The 12139-nt window shown below is 43.2% G+C and overlaps 1 protein-coding gene across 6 annotated transcripts in view; it reads right to left on the bottom strand.

The window, feature by feature from the left end:
- IKBKB (inhibitor of nuclear factor kappa B kinase subunit beta) overlaps positions 1-12139 on the bottom strand; it is a 52824-nt gene that overhangs the window by 10199 nt on the left and 30486 nt on the right. For 2 of the 6 annotated variants that reach the window (XM_014462897.2, XM_023760811.1), the window contains exons 8-16: positions 11448-11572; positions 7043-7150; positions 5709-5838; positions 5164-5358; positions 4334-4448; positions 2431-2554; positions 1717-1868; positions 1492-1553; positions 328-449 (exon numbers count right to left, since the gene is read on the bottom strand). In XM_014462897.2, coding sequence (XP_014318383.1) covers positions 328-449; positions 1492-1553; positions 1717-1868; positions 2431-2554; positions 4334-4448; positions 5164-5358; positions 5709-5838; positions 7043-7150; positions 11448-11572 — 1133 coding nt within the window. The remainder of the gene's footprint in view (positions 1-327; positions 450-1491; positions 1554-1716; positions 1869-2430; positions 2555-4333; positions 4449-5163; positions 5359-5708; positions 5839-7042; positions 7151-11447; positions 11573-12139) is intronic. The other 4 variants (XM_006097053.3, XM_023760812.1, XM_014462896.2 and 1 more) reach the window with 3 other exon arrangements.

The following is a 12139-nucleotide window of genomic DNA, read 5'->3' on the forward strand; positions in this document are numbered from 1 at the left end:
TCCTTGCAGTATAGCCTTTATAGTTTACAAACTACTGCTCTAGGCACGAGCTGAACTGATCCTCACAACTTTGGGAGGTGAGACAACTTTTCTGGCCACTAAACAGATTTGGAAACGAAGGCTCAGAAGGATGGTGATCTGTCCTTGCTCCTCTCTGGAGCTTGCCGAGAGGATTCACTGGGGGCCGGGGGTGCATGCTCTACGGGAGGACAGTCTCACGAGCCTCCATAATAACCACACCTGTTCCCAACACACATACAGAAACTCCAGTCGGGGCACATGCATGTGTTAGGGACATTGTGTGATCCCCGCCCAGTTGGTACTCACAGGTCGTCCAGCGTCCCCCCCTGCTTCCGACCCATTGGGCTCCTCTGCAAGTCCACGATGTCCGTCTGCAGTGCCATCATCCGTTCCACCAGATGTTTTACTTCATTCTCCTGATGAAAAAGCTGTGCTAATGTCAACTGACATAATAAGCGTATTCTGAGATGCAAGATTTTAAGGGGAAACCCTTCAAACTGATTGTAGACTCTCACTTGACTCGCTAGAAGGAATATGGACTTTGGAGTCAGAATGAGCTGGCTTTGGATCTCGGGTCCACCACTTTCTGTGTGACCTTTGGGCAAGTTACTTAACCCTTGATCTGTAGTTTCCTCCACCATAAAATAAGCTTCTAATAGGGCTGTTTTAGGGGTCAGAGAAGTATCTGGCATGGTGCCTGGCATACAGAAGATGCCCAATGCACAGTGTCCCCCCTGCTTTCTCTTCTCTTAATTTGTCCATCCAATGCCATCCCATGTGGGGGTCCTGGGTTCCTTTATTTCACAGATTATGTATATGAGTGCCCATCTCTATGGTTAAGTAATGTGTTATCTATATATATTCACCTTTAAGCATTCATTCAGGATTGATTTACAGACACAAACATTAAAGAACACAGAGGTGAAGGTCCTTGCCCAAGGTCACAGGGGAAAATGGTGGAAAAGCCAAAGAAAAAGGCTCAGAGCCCAAGGTCTTCAGTTTGTGTGAGGGTCACTAAGTAATACTTCCCCCGCCTTCCCAATTAACATCTTCAGTGGCATTCGATCTACACTGTCCTAAGACCCTCTGTCTAGATCTTTTCTTTCCTATGGATTTAATGACCCAATAAAACGAGGCAAAAACCTTTGACTAGACGGAGTGTTGATTATTCATTCATCCAAGGCCCTTTCTAATAGGAAGATGTCTAGGCTTCCCCCCAAGGACATATCACACTTTGCTCCTTATTCAAATTTGGACCATCTCTGTCCAATTGTGCAGCTCCTGCATCTGCCACAGTGGGGCCCCCTTTAGTGGCTACTCGCCCAGCCTCTTTCCAGCAAGTAAAGTCAAAGAGCATGGCGAGGAAAACTTGAGTTCTCACGTACAAGATCGGCCTAGTGTTTGACGAGAAAGTGGAAAATGGTAGAGAAAGGCCTCAGTAAGGATATAAACCTAAAATGAGTCTCCTACCCGCCCACAGAGCTCCACAGCCTGTTCCATTTCCCTCCAGGCCAGCAGCAGTTTATCTGATGCTGGAAAAAAAAAATGTAGGGGAAAAAATGAAAAACAAAATGAAGACACCACAAAACCAAAACAGAAACAAGCAACTCGGTTATAAAAGGATAAAAGAAACCTCAGGAAGAGAAAACAAGAATGAAATGGTCTCTCCAAACTCATTGCAAAGAGTACACTCACTGATCCCAAACTCAGTTTGCTCACTATACTTCTCCAGGTCAATCTGGATGCTGGTCTTAAAGAAATCCAACTTGGCCTTGAGCTGCTGAGACATGGAGGCCATGGAATTCTTCATCTTGGAGAGGCAGCTGTTATTCCGGAGGAGATTCATCCTGTAGGGACCACAAGAAACAGAGCCTTCAGGCATCTTTGGGATCCAAATACCATTTCCTGTACAATAACAAAACTGCCTCAAATGCAAGGCAGATCCCTGCTATAATTATTATAAGAGCAGCCACTCATCACCATCAAGACAATTTCCTCGTCCTCAGCAATGCATGAGGTCCTGCACCAAAATTGGAATTGGACAGAGTACTACACAAAGGACCAACAATCCAAACTAGTCATGACCTGGGGGGAAAGCCAGGCAGGCCCCGGTATGACAATCAGGGGAGTGCTGCTAACCCAAATTGCAATGAGCTCCTCCATGTTCCAAGTTTTGCCCCCAGTTCAGCCAGTGCAACCCTCCATTTATGCTCCTGTTCCATGTGCCGACCTCACCCTGTCACATCTAAAAGGGTCTTCCTCCATCCACTCCAGCTGACCGCGTCCTGGCCACCCAAACCAGTGTCTCCCTAACAGCTGCTTCTGGGCCCCTGCCTCCGCCACCTCCCTGTGGCAAAAGCCACCAAGCAATTTTAAGTCCGTCAAATCCAAAACCGCCTGGCACAGTACATGGCAGCTCGCTGTCCCTGCTGCAGCCGGTTACAGTCCTCCTTCAGGGTTTGGATGCTGTGCCAGACCTGGCCCCACACTTTCCGCAGCTGGAAGAAAGGCAGGTTCCTCTTGGGCTCTTGAACTGGAACAGAGTCATATGCAATTGTCAGAGAATTACTCCCCTACCATTAACCACATCCTGCCTTGCAACATCACTGGCACTTTTACATTTTAAAAAGTTACATAACTACTATGTTATTACAGGACTTTTTGGGGTGCTATGCCTGGTTACTCTCTCATACATCCTTGTACCCCATTACAGAACAAGCATGCACTAGTCAATAAACAGCTTTAGATTTGATTTGAAGAAAGACTTTGTGAATCATGTGGAGATAGTCATATGTACACAGGCTCATATAATTTCAATAGAAACTTCCATGCTCACAATATTTAAGGTCATATGAAGCTTTCTAAAAATGCAGCTTCAACCAGCAGTCAGTCCTGGAAGATGACTAAGCAATAAGCCTGGAGATCTCTAAGCCTTTGAACACTTGATCTGCTTATTCTGTGTGTGTGTGTGTGTGTGTGTGTGTGTGTGTGTGTACACAGGACTGGGAGGTACATTAAAATGTCCTTCGGCCTGGCTGGGTGGCTCAGTATGTTGAAGCGTCATCCCATACACCAAAAGGATGCAAGTTTGATTCCCCATCAGGGTGCATACAGGAGGCAACTGATCAATATTTCTCTCTCACATCAATGTTTCTCTCTCCCTTTCTCCCTCACTGTCTCTCAAATCAATAAAAAACCATGGACATAGATAATAGTGTGGTGAAGGCTGGGGGAGGGAGGGCAGGCAGTGCAGGGGCAGGGTAGAGGGGGTCAATGGGGAAAAAGGGGGGACATCTGTAATACTTTCAACAACAAAGATCAATTTTAAAAAAATTACCCCAAAACAACAATAAAAAATAAAATCAATTAAAAAATAAACAAACATCCTTGGCTTCACTGGTGTGGCTCCATTGTTAAGCATCGACCCATGAACCCGGAGGTCACGGTTCGATTCCCAGTCAGGACATATCCCTGGGTTGTGGGCTTGATCCCCAGCAGGGAACATGCAAGAGACAACTGATCAATGATTCTCTCTCATCATTGATGTTTCTATCTCTTTTTCTCTCTCCCTTCCTCTCTCTAAAATCGAGAAAAACGTATTTTTTTTTAAAAAAAATAAAAACATCCTCAATTTAGGATTAAAAAACATTTTTGAAATGTCTATCTAACATTCGTACAATGGAATACTACTACACAGGCGTTTAAAAGATAGGCAGCAAAAGAGGAAAAATATTTTCCAAAATGTATTGTTAAGTGAAAAAGGCAGATAGAGAACAGTACATATTGTATGCTACCATTTGTTTCAGGGGGAAATGAAGAAATACTAGTATATAATCATATATATATACATATACATAAGTAGAATACCCCTGGAAGGTATACTCAAGAATTTGATAGTAGCAGTTTCTCTGGAAGAGGCTGAGGTACTGGGGAGAGAGGATGGCTTATTTTCCACTCTATATGTTCTTGCACCTTTTGATTTTTTTGGCATATGTGGATGTATTCATTATTAAAATATAAATAAACTCAAAAATAAATAAAATGGCCACCTCAAGGTCAGTGGCTTGCAGGCAGTGTTCTCTGTCCGTTTCAAATTCTACCTAGAGGCTGACATTAACTGAAGACTCCCTTTACTCTATTTTGGCTGGGCTACTCCTCACGTGTCCCTAGTAAAGAAGGCTGCCCCGAGGATAGGGTAAGCTGATCTCGGTGTGGACCCCTCTGCTGGCCCATGTCTCTCCCTCCTGCCTTGTCCCAAGCATTATAAGTGACTATTGAAAACAACAACAAATAACCACAATGACGTTCTTACGGATACAGCTGACACTTTCAGGTTGGGGCCGTGGGGAGATCTGAGTTTCATAGGTGACTTTACTGTTGTCAAAGAGAAAAACGAGATCCATGTCCAATGTGTGGCCCTCGTTGAGCTGCGAAGGGACAAGAACAAAATGAGATCTCCTGAATCCAACCCCGCCTTTATCCACGTAATAATGAAGATATTTCAGAGTGTTTCCCACTGTTCACCAACAGCATCGTCTTCAGCCAGCAAGTACTAAGCACCCAACTGGCCTCTACTTCCTTTTCCTGTTCCTTTTACACTTATTTATCCCAACGTACACCTCATTTGCAACTTTTCCTGTTCCTTTTATACTTATTTATCCCAACATACACCTCATTTGCAACTTATTACATTCCCTTTTATTCTGTGATTGTCTTTTAAGTGCAATTTAGACATCTGCTATCTCCTTTTCTCTCCAATGATTGTTTCTGACATGTTAACTTCAATCAGTTTTGTGGGGGTAGGGACCATGTCTTGCATTGCTGTGGTTGTCAGCACAGTTCTGTACACAAGAGGCGCATCATCAATAGTTTTGGTTGACTTGGAAAAATGAAGCATCACGTTGACAACAAAGGCAAAATAAAGGCACTCTTAAGTGGCCTGGAAGTAACAAGACAGGTGTGGAGTGATTGGTGTCTATTAGGACACACAGGGGATCTCTCATTCCAACTTTTAAAAAACAGGCAGGTATCTGTGTGATGAGCAGAACTGACTAAGTAGAGCTAACATCTGAATGCATGATTATTTTCCTTGCAGGCAATGTCAGGTAAAACAGGGCATGCTGCAAGAAGCCCAGGGCTCACCTTCCCGTCTGAAATACACTGAGTGGCAGGCTTGTCGGAGATCAACGCCAGACCTGCTTCTTGTAGCAGCTCCTGGTCCTCCTCAGGGATTCCTGTGTCCTGCCGAATTCTGGCCTTTAAGCTCTGCAGACTCTCGTCTTCTGACACTGGATAGGTGTGAATGGTGCCTGTGACCATGTTCAAGATATGAACCAGCTGCAACACAACCCAGATGTTATTGAAAAACCCCAACTTTACAGAGATGCCCATCTCTGGATCCTTTGCTACTCCCAACACTTCCCAGCCACACAAAGCAAGGGCCTAGCTTGAGGACCCTGGTACATATACTCTAGTCTGTAATATTCGTGTTTGTCCATAGCTACAACTTTATGACCTATGTCCGTCAGCACGGGTTCTATCCTCTTATTTATGTAGAGAGATATTCTCACAGCAGCCTAAATTTCCCCAACGGTCAGGCGGCCCATGACCTGGTTTTTAATGAGTATTTCTTTCTCATAACAACTGCTGTGTCCCATGGGGATCTGACCTGTTGCCTCCACGCTCACCTTTAAGTTTAAAATGTCATCCAGGGCCTTGAAGCAGCCGTTGGGCCCGTACGCGGGGTCAGTGCCCCTTTGCCGGGGGTGCCACATCAGCATCAGCTGCAGCCACTTCTCCAGTCGCTGCAACAGGATGCTGAGAAGAAGAGGAGCACAATGTAGGAGGGACGCCTCTAATGCAAATTTTGGGGGGCCTTCACATGGGATTAAAAAGCACACACATCCATTTCACCGTTACACACACGGATGGCAGCCAATAAAATAATCACTTAAAATGAATTAATCTGAGAGAAAAAGTAAACATTTCCAACCAACTTAATTATTCAGGTGCTTATCCCCTCTCCTGGTCTGTTAAAAAAAAAAACACCCTCAAAACTAGGGATTTCTCAGCAGATGGATCAACAGGCTGATGTCCAACTGGCTCTGTGAGATGATCTAAGCTTTGTAAATGCACTCCGGGTGATCCCCACACTCAACCTGGAACCCCTGCTGCTGGAGTTATGTGGTTAATCACCTCATCAAAGGTCCACATGATAAAGGTCACTCCTTCCCTTGGCACTGCAGGCCCTCCCCAACCTGCCTCCTGTAAGGTCTCAGCTGACCTCTCGCCACCCCCACGAAAGCCCTTCATGAAGCCAGTACTGCTACTGACTGATTCCCTAAACGTGCCTTTGCTCCCCCCAATTTTTCCCCTTTGAACTTCCTTCCTCTTTATCTATCCATGTCCTGCACATCTTTCCAGATCCTTCCACCAAGTTCTAGCTCAGCCAAAGTCATTCCACATAGCTCTCATCCACACAATACATCTCCCATCCTCTATATACTCATGGTAATTGTTATCCATGCTATTCATGGATAATGTGACTGCCTTCTGGCTTTCTTTTGTACCATTCCCCAATTCTGATATTATTGTTTAACTGTTCATATTCTGACTCTAAGACCAGACTGCAATGCTGTTCAAACTATAAATGTTTATTTGTTGGCTATTACACAGTACTCGGTTACATAAGCAATGCAAGGAGAAATATTCCCAACCCTTAAAAGGCTTACAGGTGAGTAGGAGATCAACTCAATGCAAAACCAAATGTGACACAAGGTTGAAGCTACTAATCGTAATCAAAGGTACATATAAATTGCTATGTGAATTTAGAAAAGAAGATTTCTAGATGGGGCTAGGGCTGGGAATCCACCAAAGTTTAAGACTAAGAAGGATTATGTCCAATTTTTATCATAGGTCGATATCCTGATAACCCATTTAAAAGCTATCAGCTGTCACCTCAGACATCTATTTCAAAAAGAGTGGAAAAAGTGTGTTGAAGAAAAATGCCACTGTACCTTACCTGTTAAGATTATTGGGGTAGGGTAAAGAGCTCGAAAACTTCACCGCTCCATTCAAGTCTTCAAAAACGACGATGTCCATCTCACTCTTCTGCCGGACTTTGGAATGCCTGCAGGTGTGCATTCTTGTTACTTACAGCCCTTAACTCACTTCGTGGTCAAGAGCCATTGGACACTTGTAACATGTCACTTTACAACTGTGCAGGATACCTCCCAGGTCACTATTTAATCTCTTCAGGTAATGGTCAGTGCATGTGTATCCTGGTAGGAAGGCTCCTGTGAGCATTCACTAGTAAGAATGATGGTACTGCCTGAATGAGTAGAGTCATTAACCCTCCTGTGCCCAGAGGTCTGCAGATAGAGCTGCTGACTCATTTCATCCTTGGCCCGTCCTTATCATTTTCTCTAATTCAAAACTCCCATGTTTTGATGGAGGATAAAACTGGGACTTCCAAACCATGACTATGCACATATCATATTTACAGGAAATATGCACAACACATGCACTTCCCGCTAAATCAGCGGTTCTCAACCTGTGGGTCGCAACACCTTTGGTGGTCGAATGACCCTTTCACAGGGGTCACCTAAGACCGTCCTGCATATCAGATATTTACATTACGATTCATAACCAGTAGCAACATTACAGTTATGAAGTAGCAATGAAAATAATTGTATGGTTGGGTCATAACATGAGGAACTGGATTTAAAGGGCCAGAAGGTTGAGAACCACTGCTCTAAATGTATATGGCTAAATATTATTTCTAAGGGTAAATGAACTTTTACATTTCCCAATTTAGAGAACTTATCAGTGCACATGAAATAATATTTAAAGGGGGAAAAAAAATTAGCCCTAGCTGGTTTGGCTCAGTGGATAGAGCATCGGCCTATGGACTGAAGGGTCCCGGGTTTGATTCCGATCAAGGGCACATGCCCGGGTTGTGGGCTCGATTCCCAGTTGGGGGCGTGCAGGAGGCAGCTGATCAATGATTCTCTCTTATCACTGATGTTTCTATCTCTCTCTCCCTCTCCCTTCCTCTCTAAAATCAGTAAAAATATATTTAAAAAATAAAAGGAAAAAAATTAAAGTCCAACCAGTTTCAAATCTTCTTGGTGACAAGGGTAATAATTTGAATAATGCTTCATAGCTAAGCAAGTACTTTGACACTGAACACGCACTTCCTTTTCCATGATAACTGCATGTGGCAGACACTGTTTTTAGGCTCCCATTCAGTGGTAAGGAAATAAAGATCAGGTGATTTGCCCAAGGTCATACAACTACAGAATGGCAGAACTGGGAACTCAAATCCAAAGTCTGGTGTTCTTCTGAATGTCTGAGTCTTTCCTTTCCAAAAACACCTAGGAAATTTAAATACAAAGTATTCCCGTGAACACTTCTCATTAGTAAAGGGTGAACTGGCTCATGGGAAACCTCGAAGAGCTGGCAGATGGCCGAGGCTGGTGGCTTACAGCTCTGGCTGAAACTGACTGTGTAAGTCAGGTACACCAAGACTCTTCATTACATTCAAGTGGGATGATCCTCTAATACAGCGGTTCTCAATCTGTGGGTCGCGACCCCTTTGGGGGGTCGAACGACCCTTTCACAGGGGTCGCCTAAGACCATCGGAAAACAGATATATAATTACATATTGTTTTTGTGATTAATCACTATGCTTTAATTATGTTCAATTTGTAACAATGAAATTGGGGGTCACCACAACATGAGGAACTGTATTAAAGGGTCGCAGCATTAGGAAGGTTGAGAACCACTCTCTAATAGAATACTAGTCTGTCAATGGGAAATTATAAAAATAGAAGGACATAGTAAATAAAATGCTTATTGCTTAAGTCCTAAATTATAAAGCTGAAATTACATTTGTCCTGAAATTGCCATCTACCTGCCATCTGAAATGAGAGAGTGAAATTTTAAGAGTTGTTTGCGGCTTTACAAAGCAGATGAGACAGGCGCTTCTCACACACTAGTCCACTGCACAGCTTCTTACTGGGCTGAGAAATCCATTAGAAAGTGGTCACCTGGCCTTCCAGCACCAATGAGGGGAGTTCTAGGAATCTGGTTCTGCAGACAACAGACTTACTAGGAAGATGATGAGCCATTAGGAATATATTTTCAAAGAGCACTTGTTCTTCCAGTCCTAATGGATTTTAACTGATTTTTTTATAAATACCAGAAAAGGTCAACATTTGAACTGAAGAAATGCAGTCATTCTTTGGTTAGTTAGGGACACTACAGCTGTACAGATACTTAAAATTTTTTTCATAATGGTTACAGAATAAATTGTAACTATAAATTAATTAATAGATAATTCCTCAATATTCAGAACCTGTGCAAACCAACAAGCATTACTTGTTTTAAAATAAGCCACCACAGGAGGGCATATTTTGTCATTTCACAGGACTCCTCAAGAGCAGGGCCTTCACCTCATGCATCTTTGCATTTCCAACATCTGGTGTATAAGGCTTGACTGGACTGCCATCACACACAAAGGCTCTGAAACAGATTTCAAAGGCTACATCTTATTCTCATGAATAAGTGTTCTCATGATAAAAAAAAAATACCTGTTTTTGAAAAAGTTCATTGTTTTTACTATTTCCAGAAAGGTAGAAAAATGACAACAGCCAGTGTTGGCAAGGGTGTGGTGAACGGGATAGCTTTGTATGTTCCTGGTGGAGACAGTATTTATATAACTTTTCTATTGAGTATTTTGTTGCTACACATCAAAAACTTTTAAAACATGTATAATCTTTGATCTGTTGCTTCCATTTCTAGAAATTTGTCCTGAGGAAAACTAATTGTGAATACACAAGAATTTCCCTACAAGGATGTTATCTTGGTGTTTTTTTCAGAAGTAAAAATTATAAACCACCCATGCTTCCAGTAATGGGGGATAAGCTAAATAAGCTGTAGAACGGCCACGCGTAGCACACCAAACAGACATTACAAATAACATGGAAAAACATAAAGCATTTCCAATACTAAGTTTGAAAAGCAGGTTCTATGGGACTATGTAATTTATCTGTGTGGCGTGGGTTTTTTTAAGTATAACACACACACTGAAGAGCCTGGAGACACACAAAAATGTTCATCGTGGTTGTTTTCGAGGTGTGTGAAAGAAATCTCACCCTGTGAAACTGCTTTAGGAGCACATACAAGACAGAGTTCCTATTATGCTACCATTGAGGTGAAAAAGAGGGAGAAACACATTAATAAACAAACAAACAAATACAAGCCAAATTTGCTTGTATGTGTATGAAACATCCGTGGAAACATACCAAAAACCAATGCTGTCGGGTGCCTGTGGGGAAGGAAATCAGGCTGGGAGACCAGTCTGACGTAACTTGCACTGTATACTCTTTTACACTTTTTGAAGTCTGAAGTCTGAAGTTTGAACCATGAAACATTACTACTCCAAAAAACTAAAAACTGAAAACAAACAAAAAATTTGAGCCACAGTAGTTTAAATTAGTGTGTGGCTCTCAGGGAACAATTCTGAAAGAAACCTAACTAATTTAGGGGAATGTTAATTTTTATTTATTTTTAAAAAATATATTGTTATTGATTTCAGCGAAGAAGGGAGAGGGAGAGATAGAAACATCAGTGATGAGAAAGAATCATTGATCAGCTGCCTCCTGCACGCCCCTTACCGGGGGTCGAGCCTGCAACCTAGGCATATGCCCTTGACTGGAATCGAACCCAGGACCTTCCCCAGGCAGACGCTCTATCCACTGAGCTAAACCGTCTGGGGAAGGAATGTTAATTTTTAAATTAGGCATTTCAGTAATGATAAACATATATAATGATAACACATTTTTATAATAAAAGAAAGTTCAAGGACATTTAAAAACTTAATTGTACCCTTTGGTTTTTTTACTAGAAAATCTTTCTTTGTAACTTATTTGGTTCATATTTTAAGCCATCTTCTTATACTTTTAAAATAAAAATGTACATTCAGGTTTAGTAAAAATTGTCAACAATAAATGTTCATGTAAATATTTCTCATTTGTCTTGCACGCATATCCTTGCTTTGTTGACAGGGTAAGTGTACACATTTACACAACAGCCTGTGAATGTACTGATTTGTTGCTACTGAACATGGGACAAAGGCGATTTGTATGGTATTATATTTAATGATGCTCACACTTGACAACTGCTCTACTTCTCTAGGTCTTTGGAGCTCGTAGTGCCTATATGCTGGGTCCCAACAGGACTTGCTCTCTGGAAGACAGATCACAGATGGCTCAGGCCTAGCCTGGGAGCACCCAGTGAGATGGGAACAGGTGAAGCGACGCGACAAAGACAAAGGGACATACTCCTTCCTTCAGGAGACTCTCCCGGTCCCCCCACCCCCACCCCACCCACCCCCGTCCCCAGGGCCGTGGTCTCTCACTCACCACTGCACAGGCTGCCAGTTGGGGAGAAAAGGCCGGAAGCCCGTGATGCACTCGAAAGCCAAGGTACCAAAGCTCCAGTAGTCGACAGTCACCGTGTACTTCTGCTGCTCCAGCAGTTCCGGGGCCTGCAACAGAGCATGGCGGAAACACACCTGAGCCCCTGCAGGAGGGGGCAACCAGCCCTTCCGGTCACGCCCCACACTTTTCCTGGCTCCATCCAGGAGGTACTGGCGTGCCCGCTCCAGGGTGAGGAGGTGACCGTGTTTAGGTGGTGGCATCTAGGATTTTTTTGAACCTCACTGACTAAAAAAGGGTATTTGTAGGTAGATCAGAGTACCTCATATATCTTTCTCTTGGGCAAATGGGAAAAGAGACTACACACAACAAAGGAAAATGATACTGAGCTGTATATACCAAATGCATAGTACACACATTAAATGCTGGCCATGTCTCCTCAACTGGTGTGTTTTATGACGTGTGTACAATGAAAATGGAATATTTACAATCAGGCAAGAAAAAAGCCAGATACATGACTGCTGCCCACGTGGAGAGAGCTGGGGTGACCAAGGTAAGCTTTGCAGCACAGGTGGGACCAGGCCCAGGCCTGGAAGAAGGCCCATACATGAGTGTCTGAGAGGAGACATTCCAAAAAGGACCATCACAAGCAAAGGCATGGAGGCAGGACTGTGTGT

Source organism: Myotis lucifugus, unplaced genomic scaffold, assembly GCF_000147115.1.
Source record: "Myotis lucifugus unplaced genomic scaffold, Myoluc2.0 scaffold_194, whole genome shotgun sequence".
In the NCBI taxonomy this organism is placed as follows: Eukaryota; Metazoa; Chordata; class Mammalia; order Chiroptera; family Vespertilionidae; genus Myotis; species Myotis lucifugus.